The sequence below is a fragment of the Stegodyphus dumicola genome, chromosome 3 (genome assembly GCF_044657685.1).
Source record: "Stegodyphus dumicola isolate Sdum_Otavi_A_Nest chromosome 3, ASM4465768v1".
Lineage (NCBI taxonomy): Eukaryota > Metazoa > Arthropoda > Arachnida > Araneae > Eresidae > Stegodyphus > Stegodyphus dumicola.
This window is the reverse complement of record NC_140770.1, coordinates 123,360,927-123,385,688: the sequence shown is the minus strand read 5'-3', so window position 1 is coordinate 123,385,688 and position 24,762 is coordinate 123,360,927. Positions and strand designations below refer to the sequence as shown.

Genomic DNA, 24,762 nt, shown 5'->3' with positions numbered 1-24,762 from the left:
TAATAGAATTGTGCTTTTCTGGCTGACTCAATTAGTGCTGTAGCTTCGCGGTGATTCCTAAAGTTGTATAACTTTGTCGATATATTGCAGAGAACCAACTTGTAACTGGCAATAAGAAGCTGAATAACTTGCTTTGCTTTATATTAAGAGTAATTCCCACAATTTGTGAGAAGTAAAGTTCTACGTTAAGCTTCACTTTTTGTGTCGTATCTTGCGTCCAGAGTAAGCGCAGGTGACTTTTCAACAAGAAAATGTAACTTTTAGAGATTAGCAGTTGAGTTCAAGAAGTTTAATTAAGTAGTTAGAAACCTTTAGTTGTTATAAGCTTTCATTTGAAACACGGACTGGAAACAGTACATATTGTTTTAAATATTGTTTTAAGCCTTCGTTTCTTGCGGGGTTGACAAACAATAATGGTCCAAAATATTTACAGTTCAAAATTTAAATCTGAAGCCTAACCGTCTGGATCCGCTATTTCATGAATACTAACTTAATTTCCAACTACAGAGAACTAATTACCTCCTACCAACACGGCTGAAAGGCTGACAGTAACAGAGGAATAACACCATGGATGGTTGTTCTCTTCTCAACTAAGGTTTCGTCACTCTTATTTAACATTCACTTCATATCCTAATGAAGTAGATAAAGCAGTCACATAAAGTTCAGATCATATCTTTACATAATAACGTATTAATTAAAATTGACCTCACAGTTTTTATTTGTTGTCAAAAGATTATAGTTTCATAACTATTACCATTAAAATTTTGAAATTTATTTCAGAAATCATTTCAAGAATTCTGAAAGATTATCCTCTACTCTTCTGTTTATGAAAAATAAAATTAATTAAAAAGATGAGAATGGAAAAACATTTTCTCGTTTAATTCCTTCCTTAGAAATCCGTAAGATTCATTATGCTCAGAAATGGCGAAACTAATAAATCTTGAATAATCCTTGTTGAGTTGCTAATCTATTTTATTTTTTTTTCAATTCTCGTCATGCAAAAATTATCCAAATGTGAGTCAGATTTCATTGAAGCATTTCGCATACATCAAAATCTGTCAGACTTAATTAATTTAAAATTAGACTTAATTAAATTAAAATTAATAATTTTAATTTTTATCATGTTCTTCACAAAGTATTCCAGTTACGTAAAGTTTTAAATGCCTTATCTCAATAATCTGAATCTTTGGATTTTGTTTCGTTCAGTAATTTTACTCTGCTTTTATTTATTTTTTATTCTGTTGACTTTTTTGAAAGGATGTATTTTTGTCTAACCTAACACAAATATTTTATTCTTTCTTCCCCCTTCCTTTTCTTAAACAAGAGGAATCGGCGGTAAGTTTCCAGGGGCAGAATTTTCAAATGAATATAACTTTAAGCTCAGACGGATTTTAAAGTTTAGAATGCCGTGCTTTCATTAATTTGCAAAAATGAAATTTAGAGACAGGTTTATAAGGTCAAGCAATAATGCATATGCATATGCATAATGCAAATGCAAGATGCTTCACGCTCCAAAAGACCTCTAAATCATTAACTAAATTTTTAAGAAACAATAAACATAATTTGTGCCTTAAAACAAGGAGGCCCCCAAACGTTCCGGTGGTATGAGATGTCCACTTCATGAAATCACGAATTGAAACTAAACTCTTAAATAATATTGTTTTAAGAAAAGGTATTCTTTCAGAATTCTTTATACTTCTGTGATAAGCCTTTAACCATGAATCAGTTTGCTCATGAATTTCCTCATTAAGTTATTAAGGGAACTGTCGATGACTCTTTATCTCAGGAATTATGATATTTCATTCATCATAAACGTTAAATACCATCGCTTTGTTCAGTCGCAGCCCACCGGAGTCTATCTCCGATGTTGATGATTTTTGAGTGAAAAGCACAATACCAGCTGAGACGCACTGGAGTGCCGCAGAAAACGAACTCTAGTATTTTCTTCTGGAATTGACCCACGATGTTGACAGCCTAGTAAACAAGGGGACAGGCAGCTGTTTCGCTGTGAGCTATCAGCTTTATTACGTACCACAAGCAAAGTGTACTATTGTTGCAAATTTTTATTTGGTTATTTATAAAACTAATACTATACACAGTAAATAACTCCTTTTCTTCTTGCGATATCTATTAGCACGTATGTGCGGTGTCGTAAACTCTCTGTGCCCTTGAAGATGGTTAATGGCCCCTATGACGAACTTGAATAAATAGAATGATTGTATGTCTGTAGAATGGATGTATGAACTTAAATAAACAGAATAAATGTAATCAAGAATCCAAAATTCTTACAGCGAAAACCAATCACGCTTTTCCTTGTCTTGCAGACATTTAGCATTCACTTCCTTGTTCGAGAGCCTGTTTGGTTATCAGAACAGCCACATACGTATGAGTTTCCTTGAAAAGAGCAAATAAATGTGTAAACGTGAGGAGCTGAGAGCCTCTAAGTCAAAATGTTATCCCTTTTGCAAGAGACATTTTTATAAACTACATTATACTCATGGAGTCAAAATGCTCGGCTTGTATTTTTCGGGTGAAGAAAGCTTTAAATGGATTAGAAGGAAGCGATTTTATCTGACTTTGAAAAATGCTATTTAAAATGCATTCTTTCTATGCTTTCTATGTTTCTTCAGGATGCTTTTAAGATGCATTCTTTCAATTCGGTACCATATCCTATTATTATAATTTATTCTCCTAGATTATTTTCTTAAATATGAGTGCGTTTGATTCTGTTGATTATATTTTTTATTAATTTATTTTTATGATTTTCATTTATTTTTATTAGATTTGAATTTATTATTTATTTATTTATTTATTTTTTGGTTTCGTTCAGTCACCTTTACCAAATAATACAAGTCAGTTTATGCAGAAAGTTCTCGCCGAAAGCATCCTTCTTTGTTTAGGCAGGTAGTCCTTGTGTGCTTCGCCATATTCTAATAACCTAATAACTAAGTCAGATAAACAGAATTATTGAAATTAATACGGCAAAATAAACAGCTATGAATAGTTCAAGGAAAACACAAACATAGAGCAAATTCTCATTTACACGGGATAAATATTGCATGTTACAAATATCCACTTAAGTCCACGATTTACTCAATTAACTATCTAAAGTGTCTGAAGGATTCAAACAGCTGATTCGGTAGCTTTGGAAATCCTACTTATGTAAAACATACCGATCTTCTGAAAGCTTAGGAAAAGGTCACTGGAACGGCTTGGAAAATTTTTCTGGAAACATTCAGAAAATTGCAAGTTAGTGAAAAATCGCCAGATGGTGACAGCTTGGCGACAAAAATTATCGCTAAAGTCGGTCAGGAGCGTTTCTGCCTATATCTAGGCTTCTAATTGAGCTAGTTGTATTTTTGCAATTCAAATGTTGATAGATTCAGAATCACAAGTTCTGCAATTCTGTACAAGAAAGAAGCATTAGTATACTTTTCCGCAAACTCGATTAAGAAAAATATGCTCTAAAATTATTTTAAACTAAGGATAAATAATTACGTAAATACAATCCATAACAATATGCAAAAGAACAGAATATTTACGCTGATTTGCAACAGTACAATTTTTAATTTATTAATAATTTGCTTATTTATTTTCTTTAATTTTTTAATTTATTTTTATGGTACTTTAATTAAAATTTTATCTAATTACCTGTTTATTGCTATTTTTAACTTATTTATTGTTTTACCTGTTTATCGTACTATACTTATTTACCGCCGTATATTTTATGTAATTTTAATTATGCATTACTTATAGTTTGTTATTATTTATTTATTTTTATTAACCATCCTTAAGGACCTTACATAGGGTTTCGGCACATTCTAATTTTAAAAATTACACTCAAGTTAAACTATCATTTTGAGCAACGGGCAGCTAACCTACAGAACTTTTTCCAGCAGCTAATACCCAAGTAATATTTTTAAACACGCGAAGTATCAGTGCATTCATACAGTTATAAGAAATGCATTTTTATAAGATAGCTATTATTCGAATGCTTTGGTGAAGCTTTTTTGTAGCTGCGAAAAGAAAGACATGATATTTTGCAGCTTATGTAGGCTTTCCTATTATGTAGCTAGAAAACTTGCGTTTTTATGCGCAGATTGAGGTTTCTTCAAGTGCAGCGCAATGATCAGACGATTTCGTCTCCATCAAGACCACAGGTGCAAATGTCGCTTTCTTGGATAAAGAAGCACTTTAAGTAACTATCTTTCCGTGAAGGAAAATAGTTCCTGTTTGTGTTATTTATGATAAAATGTCACAAGCTTCATATTATTTATTATCGGTTCCATTTCAGGATTATGAAATACATACTATGTCTGTTTCGTAGCCCTGTTTCTTCCTTTCTTTCTCCGGCTTTAAATTCCGATATTAAATTAAAATTGTTGTTTATACGTATGCATATAATTCTTGAGTATACGGAATTTAAAGAAAAACATTATTTCATAAATAAAATACACGAAAAAGTTAAGTTTTAAATTATACGTTTCAGATAAATGCACTTAAATGTTAAAAAAAATCTGTAAAACAGCTATTTAAGCAAATTTAATGTATCTCTCTCATATAATGTGAATTCCATACAATCATTTCAATTGTTCCATTAAGTCCCTGTTTATTTTCAAATAAATTTCTAACACGAGCGCCCTAGTCATCTTGATAGCATGTTTTGATCAGTAAGTTTTCTTTTTATTTCCAGTGAAATTAACCAAAACCGTGTAACTGAAAAAATTATGTATATTTTACTTCGTATTTGTTTATTCTACACAATGGAAAAAAGGTTATAAAGAAATCCATTGAACATAGAACTATTGCTCTTCTAATAAACTTAGCAACGAAGCTTGCGTGGCTTTACCTTTTTTAAGGTCTCCCGATCTATCCAATGGCGTAAATTTATATTCGGTTCATTTAAATCTTTGTGTGATCTGGACATCTGATCTTACGACCTCTTATAATTGGGAAAGTGCTAAAGATGTGGAATTAAATCTTTTGGCTTTAAATCCATCATTATAGCAACAGCATGGTAAAATCATTCAGGGGAAACTAAGTAGAGGACTTAGTTGCTCGACAAAATGACTCGAGCCCAGCTCAGCAAAAATTGTTTTAGGGCTTCATGAAAAACATTGTCTACAAAAAGAAAGTTAAGTTTCTCATTGAGCTCAAAAATTGTAGTATTATCCAAAAGTCAAGCATAGCACATTTTCAAAAACTGTCGACGTTACCGGAATAGGTATTAATAATAAAGAGTCTCAATGTATTCCATTTCTATGCAAGTAATATGTCACTTGAAATTGCAGTTGTGGTTTATGTCGCTAGATTTAAAAATCGTTTATGAGACGAATTTTCCCAAGCAGAAGAAATTTTTATTATTAGTTCCTCCAAGGCATAAACCTGTCACCTCTCTCGCGCTTTTTGTAGGCGACTGCAGTACATTATTCCCGATTTCATTTATTTTGTCCGAACTAAGACAGGCGACCACTAGATTTATGATAAACATTTTCACTTTCTCGAAATCAGGTTATCTAGCGGGGGAATCCTTATCTTGTTAGGTTCACGAACATTTGAAATGGTCACTCACCAGCTTTTCCGTAACAAAGCGTTGTGAAATAATGCTCAGTTATAAAAATTCATTGTGTTTGGGAAAAATTCATCTCTATTTGGCGCCAAACAAACGGTAAACTTCAAGTTTTATAATAGTGTTACGAATTTGGTATTTAAAAAGCTAATGTTAGTTCAATTACAAATTAAATGGTTTTATTTCTCGCGCAGTGCAGCGCGTGACGAATATTAAAAGAAAGCTAAGCCGGAAAATTGAAAGTACAAGAGCGCGTGCATTAAATAAATAAATATCTCTTTTTGATTTCGAGAAAGTACTGGAAAATTCTAGCGCGTGATTTTAAAATCTTATAAAAGGAGGAAAACATCTCAGTTTGTAGTTGTTGCTTAGTTTGTTGTTGTTTAGAAAACTGCCGTTGTTGATTATAGCGAATTCGCGGATTAGCGTTCTTTAGCTGTTTTGAATTACGTTCTATTGTACATTTAAGTAGTTAAAAGATAACTACTGTGAGATATTGTGATACTGCATGATAATTTGAGAAAATTTAAGCATTTTTGTTGTGATAATAATAAATTTTTGTTCATTTTTCATCGGACTTGTGCATTCATTTCATAACGAACCCGTACGCACGCAACAATTTTTGGTGTCAGAAGTGGGATTTTGAATGCCAATCACAAGAGCGATGGAAGAACAGTTAAAACAATTCATGGTAGCCTTTGCTACATTTAAAGAAGAAATGAAAGACTCTGTTAAAGAAGAAATTAGGTCCGTTAAAGAAGAAATGAAGTTGGGCCAGGAATCCGTTAAAGGAGAAATGAAATTGGGCCAGGAATCCGTTAAGGAAGAGATGAAATCTCTTAAAAATGAGATGAAAGCAGGTCAGGACGAAATGAAAAGAGAAATTACCTGCGTAATAGAAAATAAATTTGAGGCTATGGAAGGAAGAATAGACGCGGTTGAAACTAAAGTTGGACAAATAGAAGAAAGAGTTTCTTCGGTAAAAGAACAAGTAGAAGAAGGAATTTCTTCTGTAAAAGAACATATAGAAGAGAGAGTTTCTGCCGTCGAACAACAAATTGACGATAGGGTTTCTGCTGCCGTCGCCAAAGAAGTTGACAGCCTAAAGAAGTGCATAGCGACGGTAGGAAACAATTCTGAAGGTTTCAAATTTTTATCGATGCCTGCTCGTTCCGTTCTGAAACTATCTACATATGATGGGAAGACCTCCTGGCAGGTGTATAGGACACAATTTTCTATCGTTGCGGATGCGAATGGATGGGATTCCCAAGCTAAGGCCTGTCATCTCGCCGCTTCTTTAAGAGCCGACGCAGCGGATATCCTTCAGACTCTTCCCGAAAACGAAAGGTTAGATTTCGAAGCTCTGTCCGGCGCCTTGGAGCTGCGCTTTGGGGAGAAGTGTTTAAAAGACTACAGCAGGCTTCAATTAAAATCTCGTCAACAGAAGCCCACCGAATCACTCCAGAAACTCGCCACGGATGTTGAAAGGCTGTCCCACCTCGCCTTTTCGGAGTGCCCGACAGAAACAAGAGAAATCCTGTCGCTGCAATATTTCATCGACGGCATCCGGGATCCTGAAATACAGAAAGCTCTTCGAATGGCAGATGTAAAGGACATAAAAAGCGCTCTGTTGTACGCCATGAAGTTCGAGGCAGCCCAGCAAGCAACTAGTAGAGATCGCTACCCAGTTAGAGCTGTGCGAGTCCATGAGCCAGTGAATCAACTGATGGCTCGTTTAGATGATTTAGCCAGACAAGTCGACGCTTTGATACGGAGTAGGAGCGAGAAGAAAGTGGCTCTAAGGTGTTGGAGATGTGGTAGTGAAGGTCACCTAAGACGGAATTGCAGAACACCCCAGGGTACGGAATATAAAGCAGATGATTTTACCAGACAAGTCAGTGGCTTGAGACGGAACAGAAGTGAAAAGAAACTAATTCTAAAATGCTGGAACTGCGGAGTTGAAGGCCACATACGAAGAAATTGCAGAACATCCCTAGGTACGGAAAATAAGACCATTTCCCAGCAACGACGCAGTAAACAAATTAGTGACCATATCGAGGAACGGAGGTTGCCAGATAATGAAAAACCTTGTTTTAAAGCGCTTAAAATTTATACAGTGAGTGGCAACAGTAACGGAATGTCCATTAATGGGAATATCGATGGAGTTCCTTGCGATATGATCATTGACACAGGAGCTAATGTTACCATCATTAGGAAAGATTTAGCTGAACAGTTTAAAGATAAACTTATTTGGACGCCATCCTGTGTTACCCTTCAGACTGCGTCTGGTGATAAGATCGACATAACTGGGAAGTTAAACGTAAACATTACGTTTGGAAGTGCCGCCTACCATCACACGGCTTATGTGGCGGATATCACAGATCCATGCATACTCGGATTGTTCTTTTTAAGGAAATAGAATTTTTCCTTAGACTTCAAAAACAACAAACTGCTTTCAGCATCTGGTGACATGACTATCCATCCTCAGAAGAGATCCTCACTTGGAAATGCCGACGCCTTGTCCGAAAGACCCAGCTCGGGAAGCCGCCGAAATCATGCTAGGGTCGAAAAGAAACGCAAGACTACCAGCTATTCTCCATCTCAGAAGCTCTTCGGTCGAGACCTTCGTCTGCCTTGTGACCGCCTATTTGGTCGCCCTACGGATGCGCCTTCATCGCCTGAGGAACACATCCAAGATGTCCAGGCCCGGTTTGAGGGGATGCACCGTTCTGCACGAAAGCGAGTCAACTTGGCGACGGAGAAAGTGAAGACCAGATACGACACGCGAGCTACTAGACATAGATCCAACAAAGGAAACAAGGTGTGGTTGTGGAACCCGATTCAACGAAAAGGACTGAGTCCTAAATTACAGTCACCTTCGGATGATCCGTATACAGTGCTGAACAGACTAAATGACGTCATGGTTCGGATTCGTAAGTCTTCGAACTCTAAACCTAAAGTCGTTCATTACGACAGGTTAGCTCATTACTATGGCCATAGTACATAATGTAAATAATTGTAAATAGTGTAAGACCATGGTCCTTTTTGTTTTTAAATGTGTATTTGATTTGATTTGTATTTAGTATTTGATTTGCATTTAGTATCTGATTTGTATTTGATAGCATTTGGTTTGTTTTATTTATTGCATTTATTGTTCATGTTGTTTGATATTGTGATGTAATGTTTATGCCTCAGTTGCATTTATGCCACAGTTGTAAGTTTAGCTTCCTGTCCAGGGATTGTACTGCCCGGGACGTGCAGTCCTTGGGAAGGGGGCAGTGTTACGAATTTGGTATTTAAAAAGCTAATGTTAGTTCAATTACAAATTAAATGGTTTTATTTCTCGCGCAGTGCAGCGCGTGACGAATATTAAAAGAAAGCTAAGCCGGAAAATTGAAAATACAAGAGCGCGTGCATTAAATAAATAAATATCTCTTTTTGATTTCGAGAAAGTACTGGAAAATTCTAGCGCGTGATTTTAAAATCTTATAAAAGGAGGAAAACATCTCAGTTTGTAGTTGTTGAATAGTTTGTTGTTGTTTAGAAAACTGCCGTTGTTGATTATAGCGAATTCGCGGATTAGCGTTCTTTAGCTGTTTTGAATTACGTTCTATTGTACATTTAAGTAGTTAAAAGATAACTACTGTGAGATATTGTGATACTGCATGATAATTTGAGAAAATTTAAGCATTTCTGTTGTGATAATAATAAATTTTTGTTCATTTTTCATCGGACTTGTGCATTCATTTCATAACGAACCCGTACGCACGCAACAATACTTGTAATAGTGTTAGATTGTCATCACTTGAAACAGTTTGCTATTAATATTCATTCTAGAATTGCCGCAAGTTTTGAAAATTTGATATAAGCGCCTAATGGCTCATGCAGTACATTAAAGGAATTTTCCTTTGTGGAACTTGGCATTCTGCAGCGTACATTGAAGTAGGCTATCATTTAGATATTTTCAGAGAAATCCACAAAAAACAAATGAAGTTACAGTCTCCGGGTCTTATTATATCCCCTTCGGTTCCAAACGTATTTAATTTCATAAAGCGACTGCGTTTTCAAAAAATGAAGATTTGTGTGTTGAAAATCGTGATATCAGTTTTAAAGTTTTCAAGTGAAATAATAATAATTAATAATGAATTTACTAACTGATTCTAAAGTAATAATTAAAAACTAATGCTAAATTTAAACTATTACGTAATTCTGAAATTAATTTTTGAATTCTTTATAAATGTTCTTTTACATTCATGATGGAATTTTCTCTCTTACAAACAACTATTCTACCTGTATTATTTTGATACTGTTCAATAGCATTTTAATTGTATTCTTAGTTTTGTGAAACTACTGGCAGCTTTTTTGATCAGCACAACTCATGGTAGCTTTTTTGATCAGTACTGTAAAACTACTGGTAGCTTTTTTGATCAGCACTGTAAAACTATTGGTAGCGTTTTTGATCAGCAGCTTCAAGAATTTTTCTTAGAATTTGTAGTGCTTCTCTGTATTTGATTGATGGTGGCATATAATCATTTCTTCCGGTATCACTATCGCTATCAGTTGCTACAGTCCCTTTAATAATTTCAGAATCATTTTTTACACACACATCTATGTCAACATTTTTGGAAGATGACACATTCTAAAAATGAATCTTCATAACTTCCGTCACTCAGGTCTGAAACAGTAGCTGTGGTTTGAAATTCCTCGGAGGCTTCTTCTACATAAAAGCTACATTTTCGAAAATAGTTTTTAACTGATTTTAAGAGATTTTATCCTACATACTATAGTATTCATGCAGATATATCGACTTATCTTCTTTCAAGGACAACATTTTCACAAAAACTCAGTTCTATTCATTATTCTCTGAACATCCTTTCTGTAGAGACATTTGAAAGCTTTTATAATACCTTCGTCTAAAGGCTGAATCTTAGAAGTTGTATTTGCAGGAAAAGACACTAATGTTTTTCAGAAAGAGATCAAGGGTGTATGTGCTGCACAGTTAATTAATAAACACAGTTATCTAATAAACAAACAATTTTTTTTTCAGCTGCGTTTCAGTTGTTCATTTTCAAGTGGCTATCCCATTTGAAACGGAAATCAATAAAAATACTAGTTGTCATATTTGAGTTGTTGTTGCCATGATATATTAGAGACAGATTCTTGACTTGATCAAAAACGAGGTTTTCTGCTTTTTTCAATAACCAGTGCTGTCTTATTAATTGTTTGACCCATATTACACTTTAATAGCAAACTAATTCAATCTTTCAATTTCTTAAACTAGCTGCTGTTTTACTTTCAACTAAAAATGAAGTTGCAGGGTTCATTTTAATTTTTAGACTTCTGCTGTGTTGAGTTATACTTGCCATTAAGCCATTTACGCTGACTTTGGCTACAGCCAGCTTGCGCAATACTACAACTGTGAGGCCGTGAGTCTATATTTAAAATTCAGTGTGTTGTCAGTTTTTTAAGTTTATCCATTACCTCTTTTTATTGGCTTCTGTAAGCACCAGTTAGTGCCAACCTTTAAACTTTATTTGAGTTAATAAATGGTTCTATATACCTTTCTCCTGATTTTATAGTACTTTAAAAATTTAGACATAATTCACTAAATAGTGTTTCAACGTCGCGTACACAGTATGTCAGCAAAGAATACACAACGTTGTAAGTAAATGCTGTGCTTTGAAACCACAACAGCTACAAGACCTATAAATGAGATACTGAATGCTTATCTGCAAAAATGATTTTCAATTTATGCTAAAAAATGGCAACGGCTGATTCTGGAACTAAGTTATTTCGCTATAAAGAAACCATATTACGATTGATAGAAATTTCAATACATCAAATGAAATATACACGTAATTTTTGCTGTTTATTCCAATTCTTTTAAAATCGCCCTCAAATTATTATCATGTATTTACACAAAATTATTGAATATTACTAAATTTCTAATATAATTTTTACTTTGTAGCAAATACAGATGGCATGAAAAGTATTCTAGAAAATTCTGCGCTCAATTATCCAGAAGTGAGAAACCTTGAGTTTGTATTGAAATAATTTATATCTCTTGTTCACGTATAATATTTAAGTCAGATTTACTCAGCTACATAAATTGTGTGACTCTTCTAATTTCTTTTTGTCAACAGTTATACTAAGTCGAAATAAACTATTAAAATAAATGAAATGGATAGTTAAGCAATAGTTTAAACATCTTGTCATTATTGTATATTATACAGACTGTTCCGAAAAGGTGTAGCCATTTTTAAATTATCATACCTTTCGACGCAAAAGCAGTTTTTGGATTTATGGAATGTCTTTAAAATATGAATAAACATCAAATGTAACTAAAAGATTTTACTATGAAAGGGGAAGGTCTGGGATTGGCTGTCGTAGTACTAATCAAACCAAAGGACAGCTGTAATTGCTCATCTATTTTATTTTATTAATTTTTAAGATACTTTTTCCTCTGACTTTTTTATCAAACGAGGTTTCTTGTAGAGTCCTAGGATGAGGTTTAAAATTGTTGCTATTATTATTGTAAAAAAGGAACAAACTATCGTTGAACTAATATTCAAGTGATGCATGGTATCCAACTGAACGAACACAAAACTTGAAAAGTTTATCTTTGAAATAAAGAAGGTTACATATTTATGTCGTTTATAGTATGTGTGCAAATAACTTTTAAAGCGTTTCTAAGATAGCCCAGCGTTTACTTGAGAGAAAACAACGATAATTTTAATCTTTAAAATAAATGCAGTCATTTCTTGTGACCCTCCACCAATAGGTCGAGCATTTGATGGATTTCAGCAATGAAGCACATTTTCTCGTGTGATATACGATACGAAATGATGAAGCCGTAAACTCATTTTTATACTTTGTAAAATGTCTACATCATGCAGCAGACAAAGCCGTTGCACGATATTTTGAAAAGTCTAACGAATAGTAGAGTGTAGCATTCCTACCATATCAGAAGCGCATCAGAACTTTCTTAGAGTATTACTTCTTGCAGCCAATCTTGTCACATGAACAAATTTATCCAGTATTTTTTTTAGTTTTGTATTTTTATACCACTTACACTTTTCATCATCTGATATGGATTTTCGTAGGAAACAGATTTGGGAATTTCATGGCATGCTATCCTTACTGTTAAAGCTCAGTTCTTGGCATCTATCTTTCTTCCTTTTGTGTCTTTTTATTTGTATATGAATAACTAAACACGAATTTATCAAGTATTTTTATTGAGTTATTGCGTTGGTTCTGTTGTTTATTGAACTGCAGCAAGCTGTTTGGCAAATTGCTTTACATTTGCAATGAATTTTCAATCAACAATACTTGCTATTTTTCATATGCAACCTTCTACACGACTCCATCACGTTCTAATACCACTGCTAGCACTATAGTCTGAAATTTAAAAATTTATTATTATTGAAACCAAACCTCACACTGGCTTTCTTGTTCAGTATCCTTCCCACGAAAGAAAAGATTAAAACATATATTTTTCAAAACCTTTTACTTGATGAAACTCGTAAAAAATGGATTAACGAATATCGTTTGTCATCTTTCATCTACCAACGTTGATGTGTGTGAGCATTAGGCCAAATTCTTTGTGATTTTTATTACTATATACTGGCAACTGCCACATAATAGGAAATGCAGGGAAATAGTCTATTTGTAATTTAGCAACATAATTTTAACAAAAGATGTTTTACCAATACTTGTAATATTAAAGATATATGTAATATTAAAGATTTTGTGGTTGTATGAATTTGGTTCATCTTTTTCGAACAACCTGAATATTAAATTCTTTTTTTATTATCTATTTGTTAGTTTAAATTTTAGCTTAATTTGCCGTTTCTCTGCGTCTTACCATTTAAAGCTGAAATTAAGATTTTGTATTTAATTCTTTTCAAAATAAAATTATGGTGTCTATTAAATAGATATACAGTCTTTTCTGAAGATCAGCATTCAGGGTCCCAATTGATTTTGATTTTTCACGGATGCTATCGCCTTACAAAGGGAATATCCAGTAACATTGTTTATTTATATTTAAAAATTATTGAGATATGAAAAGGCTGCAAGATAAATGATCACCTCGAGAAATTTCGCTGCATTTGATTTTTAGGCTCTCTGTTTTTTATATTGATAAATTTACTTATAAATGTACTTACTGTCTTGTATTTAATTCACATTTTTATATTATCTGGCTAACTTTAACTCCAGTTTATCCTCAATGGGTCACGGATTGTGTTTTAGAGAGAACTACTATTAGCAAGGGCGTATAGCACACAGTTATTTTATTATCTAACCTGTTTTATATATTTTAATTAATATTCTAAAATCAAGTTAATATTTTGCATTTAAAACAACATATTGTACTTTAATATGCTCAGAGTTCAGCTGATTGTTATGACTTAATTGGTTTTCGAAAGCATTTTAAATTTGAATTTTAACATGACATATGGCTATTTACTATTACAGAGGGTGTCTCAAAATAATGTCTCTTCGGAATATTAATAACTAAAAGCGTTAACGTTTCTCCAACCTATGGTCTTCTTTTCGAATAATAACTAAACGCACCCACTTCTAATACCTTAATCTTAAAGATATTCGAAATGGCAGCTTTTGGTAACATTCGTCTGTGATGCTAGAGAACAGGTGGAAAACGAAATGTGATTTTAATAGGAGAAAAAGCACGATAGTCAAACAGTAAGCTTTTCAAAGTTTTTAGCTTCATCCCAAAGACTTCATTCGTTGTTGCTGCAACAGCCTCCCCGATCGGTAGAATAAATTAGCCACGCTAGCTACCATATCGGTGGCCAGAGTTTGAATTCTGAAGAAGGCGTAGATATTTGCAAGTGCATTCTTCAGGCATCGGAATGCTTAAATTACTGATAAGCCGAAAGTTCTCTCGAAATAGTTTAAGGGTAGGGATAAAGAAAGTGAGACCCTTATTCTTTTTTCTTAGGTGACGACGATAAAGTGTTCCTAGATCAAAGTTTTTTTCCTGTTAGCAGAAATTTATAAGCCCATACCACATGTAGAAGAGACGAAGACCATTCTGGTCATAAGGCGAGTTTACTTGAAAGGTGGACCGGACTTCGTCAACATTCTTCACCATATGTGGTAACATATCTTATAGGTGTAACAATACAAGATTCTATTTTGTGGAACGACTTACCCTATGATCTTGAAACTGTTACACGTGATTGCGGTGGAATATTAAATTTGTAAGTGCACCTTGAAATACATTCTTAGTTTTCTAATAGCACTTGAAAGCCTATCTCTTTGCTTGAAACGAAACGCGTGCACACCTCTCTTATTTACCGCACTTTGATGTTTGCTTTCTCTCAAGCTATGACGGAGCTAAAAACAATAGAATGTCTACATACGCTCTCCTGTTCTTAATGATTACTTTCAGCTTCAAATACGAAATATCACGTCGGGTCATCTTAGTCAGTTTCTGTTATTAACATCCAAAAGGGGCGAACATTATTTTGGGACAATATGTACTTGTACGAATATTTTTTTAAGTATTTTATTCTGGCTTATTGTCTTTGAAACTGAATGCTGTGTTTTTATCAGGAAGAAGCAATGTTGAGGAATAAATATATAGAAACAGCTCTTGTGCTGGACCAGACTTTAGTAAGAATATTTTATATAGGTATTAAAATTCTGCAATTATCGTAGTAATCAGATATAGTTAATATATTGTATATTCTTTTGTCTCAGATTGAAGAATTTAAATCTCCACCAGAAGATATCGCTGCAGCTGCTCTTGAAATAATCAACTATGTAAATCTGGTGAGCAAGATAATATTTTGTAATTAACAGCTTTCAACAAAAGAGAATATGTTGGTTAAATATATAACAGCACAAATTAGATCCTATTTTTCTTCCTTATAAAACTTTTGTTCTTAGTAAATGAAATATTGTTCACAATAACACAATTCATGATAACAACGATAAACGTTGGAATAATATTGTAACTATTTTCTATAAGTTTCAAGAGAAAAAAATCTACTTTAAAGGACAGCATATTTGACTATGTATTATTCCATTAATACTATTACTTTCTAGACTATAAATTCAATTTATTTGTCTGCCAAAAATTATTTAAAAAACAATTTAAATTTTAATTAACTCTTTCGTACATTAATTAATTATTTGACCATCAATAATCTCTATCATCAATTTTTTTTGTGTGATATATTTCTATTTTTTCTACTGTCAATAGATGGCGTCGCTTGTTTTTTCCTGGTCTTTCTCTACAGATAATGCTATGTATAATTTTTTCCAGTTTTCCTTTCTTTTTTATACTTATTATATATTTTCACGAAAGCATTATGTAAACACAGAAGAACTCTCATTTGTTGATGACCAATGATTTCCCTTTTCCCTACCAGAAAGCGATTTTTTTAAATAATTAATTGCTTTTCAAGCTTCTCTCTCTCTCTCTCTTTTTTTTTTTTTTTTTTTTTTTTTTTTTCTGTGAAATCGGAGGAGAGAAAAGCATTTTTATACCGAATTTCGGAGCAAAGCGAACTCGAAGTACTGCCATCTATTGAGGAAAATAGTAATGAAATATGAAAAATCAGGATATTAGAACTCTGAAAGCATTAGGAAGGAATGAACTTGAGTTAATGTCAGCTAATAAAGGAGATACATTTTTGCGAAAGAAAAATATCTTCAAGCAAATCCAGTTCACTAATAAAGAAGAAACAACTAAGAAATACATTTCACCTGTCAGTGAAATTTGTTGTTCGATTCTTAAAAAGCTATTCTTCATTAAATTTATAGCATATCTTGTACGTGTAGTTTGTCATATTTCAAACAAATTAAAAAAGAGTTAAAGTTTCGCATCAAAGAAAACGAATCTTTCTTTTGAAAAGGAGAAATAAACAAATCTTCGGTAGTTTATCATAATTCAATACTTGATCACAATTTTGACTTCAGTTCTGCAAAAGTTAAGCATAAAACTTCTTAAGTTGATGATTTTGATTTCCTTGAAGCTTTTCACATTTACAAAAGAATTTTCTAATTACCGACATTAATTGCAAACCAATCCTTCAAAATCCTAATATCCTGGTTTTTCATGTTTCATTACTATTTTCCTACACACATGGCACTACGCTGGCATTAGCTTTGCTCCGGCCGTTACGTTCATATAAAACCGTTCACTATTCCTAATATTTTATAATATTTCTTTCGTTCTGAAGAAGATATGTGTGTGATCACCCTCGGAATCCGTTTTTATTTAAAATCTATACCAGAATAAGGTTGCTTTTTTTTAGCAATTTAAATTTTAATGTACTTTTATGGCTATTATTTTTTATACTCGAAATATCAAAATTCATCATATGTAGTAACTAATAACTAACCAGCTGTGTAATCAAAGAACTAGATATTTAGCAAACTGTTATGCGAAACAATTCAGTCCCCTAGATAGTTTATAATAAATAACAAAATATACCAGGATTTAAGTATCGCAAATTTAAAACTTTCCCTAGATAGTTTATAATAAATAACAAAATATGCCAGGATTTAAGTATCGCAAATTTAAAACTTTTCCCTAGATAGTTTATAATAAATAACAAAATATACCAGGATTTAAGTATCGCAAATTTAAAACTTTTCTAACGAAAGTTTGTAAAAGGTTTTACTGTAAAATTGAAAATAATCAGAGCCATTTCTCAGTTTTTATAATTATGACTACAAAAATGATTCTAGAAAAACGTTTCATGGCCTTCGTAATGATCTTGAATGGCACCTAAATACAATAGGGCTTTATTACAAATGACGTAGCGCTCAGGCATTGTAATGAAATGAGTTCCTGATCATTTGAAAGAATACATTTCTAAGTTTTGGTTAGTTGCCAGCAAGGTGCTCTGTCAGGTTCTAGATGCGTCATTTCTCTCGGGTGGCTTGATTGCGTGTACAAGTGGAAATACTAAACAAATGAGAACAAGTTCTCAACATCAAATGAATGATAAATGTTAAATATAGAGAAAGCGATATCTAGTTAGTTTTAAAAGGTAAATGTAATTGCCTTCATCATGCGAAAATCTTGCGAGTAGCAAGAGTATCTCCAGCTGAGAGTCTCAGAGGGGTTTGGTGCATTTATTTTGTTTGGTCCATTTTGCTAGTTCCTTTTACCCTTTTAGTTTACCTGTTGTATTTTACGTCCTCTGACACGTTATGGGCGGATGAAATATCAAAGGAGCTTCCAAATGGCTGCTAGATGATATCCCTGAAATCAAAGGCTTTGCTGATACATATAAGAAAGGTTAAACTCTTCTGACAGTGACGAATTCAGAAGTCAAACAACAAAAATCAGCGTTATATTTTCAAATGTTCACAGGGACTAGTTTCGATGGTTTTACCGAACCACCATCGTCAGCTGCAAAAGCGCAAATGAACGAGATAGGATAATCAGATAAGATAAGAAAGCCTGGACAGAAAGTAAGCTAGTGGCGCTATCTGTTGATAAAAGGCCGAAGGCAAAGATGGATTAGAATTAGGATCGTTAACTAGAACAGAAAGGTTTTTTTGAATGTGAAATGCCTCTAGAAAATCCAGTTCTCCAATGGAAGATGCTTTTTGAATAATTTTGGCAGCAGAAAAATTGAAAGTGTGATTTTCGGACCAACAATATTGGGCAACAGACTTCTGTGTTTCCTTTTTTCTAACATATGCCTCATGTTCCTTGACGCGAAATTTTAAGGCTCTCTTAGTTTGGACAATGTAAATTAAACCACACTGGCAAGAAATCCTATAAATACCCCAGGAATTCATATCCGGAATGGGGTCCTTGAGTATGGAACTCGGAAATTTATTGATGGGAGAATAAACGACCCGACGATTTGTTGTTTGACTTCTGGATTAGTATTTGTTCGGCGTGTTATTGTGTCTTAATCTTCTGACAGTGGTTGTAAAGCATTTTTTTTTTTTTTGTAAATCTAATTCAGAGATATGGCATATTCACAGATGTGCCATATACCATATGAAGGGACCATATAAGAATTTCTTATTTTCGAGTGGCTTTCCGGATAACGATTTGATGATCAATCAGACGTTCGTACCAGGATAAAGATCCGAGTATCGGCCGAACTGAGGAAAGCACCCGGCTGCGGTACAATTTTCTGTTTCTGTGCCACAGACTCCAGTTCCGGGCCAGGTCGTTTACCACCTTCAAGCACACTTGTAGCGTTGCACTTCAAGAATGGTGCTAATAGGTGGCTCTATGAGACAGCAATATTAGAAAGTGAGCAAACGACGAGAACGCTTATAACCCCTCAACTTTCAGTTACTAGTGTAACCTCCGTATGGTAATGGCTAAATAAAAGGTATTCTGCTCTATCAAACAATTGACGATGATTTAGATAATTTCGCTACATAAGATGTCTGTGTGAAGACAAAAACTTTGGAAAGCCTAAAATTTCGAAAAAGAAAGCGGACAAAACCCATGAGAGATTTTCAGCGGAACCTACGAAAGTCCACAATTCAAGATATCCATTAGCTTATGATCCCTCAAAATTTTGAACAAGAAATGAAACTTCTTTTTTAGTAATGGAACACTTTTTGCTTTGTTACAGGTTTGAAATTCTATGACTTACTAAAGCATAAATAAATGAAATCAGTTCGCTTTTTTTAACAATCCTGTATATTCAAATTAATATAAAGGTTAAATATAATTTCTTTCTATAAATTGGAAACAAATTTTATTCTAAATTTTCATACGCTCTTAGTTTATGATCATTTATTTTAACTAAGAGAATAAAATTTCTTTTCTAACTGGATTTGTTATCTAACAAATATTGTTTTATTACAGCTCTTTCAACCTTTAAATACTTACGTGAGTCTAGTGTATTTGGAACTATGGGAAGAAGATCAAATGAAATTTGATACTGTCATGAATGAAACTTTATCTGATTTTCAAGATTATACTGCACGTAAGATAAATCGGATATCTGTAGATGCAGCACATTTATTAACGTAAGTGCCTTTAAATTTTTAAAAAACTGTATATCGTTTATAGCAGATAATTATTAAGTAGTATATCCATTCACTTGAGCATATGAAACATATTTATAAATTTGTTGTTCTTATTTTTTTGTGCAGTGTGGCTTATGCTATGTAAATATTGAGATAATTTTTGAAGCTTTTATTAAGTTTTTCAAACTGATCTTTATTGTTAGTGCACGTTTCTGCGTTTTCTCAGTCTTTAACTTAAGCTACAAATTAATTAGTTGGCTAGACATTTCTGAAAATAAAATATTTCTGTCCTTATTGTAATTGTTAATAAATAAAATAAATATTGAATTAAACTCAATCTTAAAATGTTTTATTGATTTCTGTTATTCGCAGTACTATGAAAGCTACATGAACTATAGACTATGAACTATTTCCTCCCTTCTTCCAGCATGCCTTCATGGTGCAACGATAAGCACACTCGGTGCATATTCGAGAGGTCCAGGTTCGGGTCCCAGCGAGGGCATTGCTCATTTTTCATGTCTCCTACTTAAAACGGAAAAAAAAAAAATCTGCAGTGGCGCTCGAACTAAAAGTTGGTGGATGATGATTCTTCACCACCAGGATTTGGCGATTATGTGTCCTAACCCCCAGTCGCCCTTTAAAAGAGGGGAGTATATAAGGTATTTTCTCCCTCCTTCCTACAAATCTTCATGGTGTAACGGTTAGCACACTCGAAGCGTATTCGAGCGGTCCAGGCTCGAGTATACCGGCGAGGGCATTTCATATTTTTCACGTCTCCTACTTAAAAAAAAAAAAAAAACTTTATGATTCTACACACTTCCGCAAAAATAGTACCATTGCTTTAAAATAAGCTTTTTAAGGCCTTTTCGATCCTCCCTCTTTTACGATCGTGATATAGACTTCGTCACCGTTTAGAAACAAAAGTTCACCTTTCCTTTCTAAATCGCTTGCGATGTAGACCTCCCCCTCTGGGGCGGATTTTCTTTTCCTAAGTTACGTCTATTTATTTATTTATTATTTTTAGTTTATCTTCCTTTGTTATTCATTAGAATGAAATCAAGAGTTAAAAAAATCCACCATTATTTCTTGCATAAAGAAAATTGATTTTAGTGCAATAATCAGACAATAGCGAAAGAGCAATAGATAGAGAAGACTTTTATTTCTATTTTTCGGTTTTTATTTCTGAATTAAATCAAAAGTAGATAAAATTCAGAATAAACTTCAGTAGATAATAAGTACATTTAATGAAGGCTGGGCTCTCGTTATAAGTACAGGTAGAAATCAGCGGAGTACCAGAATTTCACCAATAAACATATAGCTATTGTCTCACCATACTAACTGTGCAACTCTCGTCCCAGGTTTGATAAAGAACACCTAGGAGGATGGATCTAAGGGTTTCCATCCCCTCTTTCACTGCGATCAAACCACTCGAGAAGATTTTCGGCTCGCCAGTATTTTAAGTGTCACCATGCCATGAGGACAAAATGCTTTTACGAACATTCATGCCTTCTCCGGGATTCGTTATGCACCCAGCATCGCTAACACATGTACCGATTAGACAGGCAATCCGCAATGCCTTCGTTAATGAATCTTTACTTAATCCCTTTCTTGGAGCTTCAGTATTAAATTCTGACATTAAATCACCTGAATATTACACCGCAAAATATGTTATGTAGATGATTAAGCACAGCTTGGAGACAAAACATTATTCTTCTAAATCTTTGACATTTTTATGCTTATATTCATTCAGGAAATAACTAAGCTTTAAAGAAAGAAAAAGTGCTGTTTAATATTTCCTAACCAAGCTATTTCACTATTTTCTGTTAACTAGGCTTAGCGAGAAATTTCCACCTTTTCAAACTGTTGCCACCAAATGTTAGAGTCGTGCATTATATTTGAAGAAATTAAGTAATGAAAAATCTCTATAATTGTATATATATTTCCCGCATTGTGATAAAACAACGGTACATAAAGCCATGGAATTTTGAATGTACGTAATCCTACTGCGAATGTGGGAATGTGGAAGCCCAAATTTGGAATTTGTTTTATTATCGATTTCATATTTTGTAAAACTTTAGCGAATTTTTGATTAACAAACTCAAGTATTTCAAAGCGAGCAATGGCAACGTTATACAGAAAAAATATTTTTATCTTCAGCGCGCGTAACTCTGTATCGGAAATTCTACAGGATATGCTCATTTTAATATTATTTTGTGATATTGCTGTTGAACTGAATTTTATGGTTTAAGTGCGAAGAACGTGATATTTAATAAATAAATGTAACACACAAAATGTTAAAAAAACACCCCTTTAGACGTAATTTAAAATCTGAAACTTTTGAAACTTTTTTTTTCTTTTTTGAGCGTAGGAAATGGTGCTGAGCGATTGACGGCGTCGACCAAGTAATGCAATTTTGGTTGATGCCCCTAAAAAAGACTTTATATAGGACTTAAACCCAGCTTCTAAAACTGGAAGCTTTAATGCAGATGATGTCACTGTCGTGAATGATAGTTCATGTTAAGTTCATGTGAAATGAAATAACCGTGTAATTCAACATTTCTCATTCAAAGTCAGTTAAACGAAAAAAATGAACGTCACTTTTCGTGCCTTTAGTTTTTATAATTTCAGTTTAGTAAGTCTCGTATAAAATATAAACTTGCACATTTTAACCCAAGATCTTTTCTTTTTCCTAGAAGAAACTGTAAAAAAAAAGTAACAGCCAAAAATTTCCTAGCTGATGTTACCACAAAGCGTAGTTAAATTATAGAGATATTACTATATTATTGCAACTAAATTGCTCATTAATTCTTTAATTAAATATATCATTGAAAGACAGAATTAAAAAGTTCCCTCAAATGTGGAAAAATCATTTCTTTTGATGCGTCACTCCGTGGTATTTAATCCTGATTATATCAAATATTAACTGTGGGATTTTTGAAAAAATTGATAAGAAAGAAGGTATAAAAAAGGTGAAATATGAAGCTTAACGTTTTAGCTCTGCTTCTGACTTACCTTTTCAAAATCTACAACTGGAAAAAAAAAAAAAAAAAAAGAAAAGAAAAACGTTGCGGACACCACATTACTTCCTTGTACCGTCTAATAAATTATACACTTTTTTTGCTGCACTTCATTTAAACTTATTTCCTCGAATTTCATTAGAGATAGACTTCTCATTCAATTAAATCAGTTCTCACTTCGCGGCATGGCAAAATACATAAAACCTCAAACTATCTTTATTAAAAAATTGAAAACTATAGAAAAACACAAAATACAGTTAAATCAATTTAAAAAAAGCAATTTTCATAATTAAAATGAGAGTTTCTACACAAAAACAAACAATTCGGCCAGCAGGCAAGAAGGCAGATTTTTCGGTGCACAAAGCTGAAAGTTTACTTATGATCCCACTCGACAAAAAGACACTGCAGGTTCAGAAACTGACTTAATTCACTATTCTGCTAAGTTTGAAATGTAAACAAATATGGCTAGTAAGTTAGGCTTAGCCCAACTCGAACAATTTTTGAATTATAGATAATTCTATAACTATTGCATGCACATTAATTCAAGGCATAAAAAGCCTTAACCGGAACATAAAAACGACATAATTCAATTATTTTTAAAGAAAAAATAAAATAAACGAGCAATTTACCATCATGAAAGAATAAAAAAGACTAAGCTCACTGAGCCGAATAACAACGTGGGTATATATACTTTTGCACCGTCGATTGCAACCGAAAGGGAGGTCACAACTAGATGGTACAGCAGTCCTATACACAAAAATTCAACGTTCTGAGGTTACTTGTTTTTGAGTTATGCGAGATACATACGAACGTACAGACGTCATGGAAAAAATCTCTTCTGAATCCATTTTAAATCCATTTTGCAATCCGCTTTCAGAAAAAGAGTCCTTTATTCTACCCTTCCGTACAGATACGCAAAAATATCGTTAAATTGCATTCGATAGACGTCAATGGATATATATTTTTTTAAATATGATACCCGAAATTTTTCGCGATTCCAATACTTCCTTTACTTCGTACAAGGAAGTAAAAATACGAGTACATAATAGTTATTTGGAATAGTGTAGATGGATGTAAAGGCCCGGTGCACGTGCCCTTCTCACCTCTATATGAATCAGTCACTGCGTGGGTTCCTCAAAATAGTCATCAGACCGAATGAGATATTATTATTCACGACCATGTAGGATTTTTATTCATGACCTTATTACTTGGTCTGTGACCTCTATTTTTTATATTATTCTGTTACATACTAAAGTATTTCTTAAGTTTGCACTAATTTCTTTTTCTTTTCAGAGGCTTTAAATTTGATTCGGATAAAAACGGCCTTGCATTTATCGATAGCATATGCACCGCTAATGCTGCTGGTCTAACAAGGGTAAGTGTTAAAAAAGTGCTCTATTTACGAAGAGGTATTATTATATATCTTATTTTAAACCTAAATGGAATAAAGAGAGTTGCATTATTTTTCAAACAGCTTACTCGTTTTAAAAATTGCGTTGCTGTATACTAGTATTATTTAACTGCATAACAAGACTTCCTTCTGTTGCTACATTTAACAAGTAGATTAATTCAATACATAAATTTATGATTTTATGAAATGCTTAGTATTTTGAATGTTATGTAAAATACCGGGTGATCAAAACGTAGTGCGCAAAATTTATGGAAGTTTCAAAATGGGTTTTAATTAAAGTAATATATCACTTGAAATTTCAGTTGCAGTTTATGCTGTTAGCGTTAAAACCGCTTCTTTGGTGCAAAAAAAATGCGTGTTTTCGAGCCAGAACGAATATTTATGACGAACCATAACTTCGCAACGCATTTTCAGAAATTATAAGCGTTCAGCATAACAAACGAAATTGTTTGTCTGAGTTCAGACAAAATGGTCGAGGTCAGGAATAAAATATTGCAGTCACCAACAGAAAAGGTAAGAAACTCACATCGCAATCATATTTATAATATGTGAGGTGTAATTTATTAAAATCATTTGTCATTAATATTTGTTTTAGAATTTTCACAATTTTTTAAGTTTGATGTGCGCGGCGTTTAGATCACCCAGTACAACATGGCCATGAAGTGATTTTGACGTTACGAAAATTAAATAAAAAGGAAACGTTACATTTGCAAAACAGAAATTTCAACACAGTGATAATTTGCAAGTTCAGGAAATATTCATTTAACCGAATTACA

At 33.3% G+C, this 24,762-nt stretch overlaps 1 protein-coding gene across 3 annotated transcripts in view; it reads left to right on the top strand.

Annotated features, from left to right (window-relative positions):
- Positions 1-24,762, top strand: part of LOC118182623 (zinc metalloproteinase-disintegrin-like jararhagin) — a 162,261-nt gene that overhangs the window by 61,729 nt on the left and 75,770 nt on the right. For 2 of the 3 annotated variants that reach the window (XR_015040256.1, XM_085813272.1), the window contains exons 8-12: positions 11,538-11,593; positions 15,149-15,208; positions 15,296-15,367; positions 19,395-19,558; positions 23,869-23,950. Coding sequence is in view for 2 of the 3 variants with exons in the window: in XM_085813272.1 (XP_085669398.1) it covers positions 11,538-11,593; positions 15,149-15,208; positions 15,296-15,367; positions 19,395-19,558; positions 23,869-23,950 (434 nt within the window). In the remaining variant the exon portion in view is untranslated. The remainder of the gene's footprint in view (positions 1-11,537; positions 11,594-15,148; positions 15,209-15,295; positions 15,368-19,394; positions 19,559-23,868; positions 23,951-24,762) is intronic. The other variant, XM_085813273.1, reaches the window with a different exon arrangement.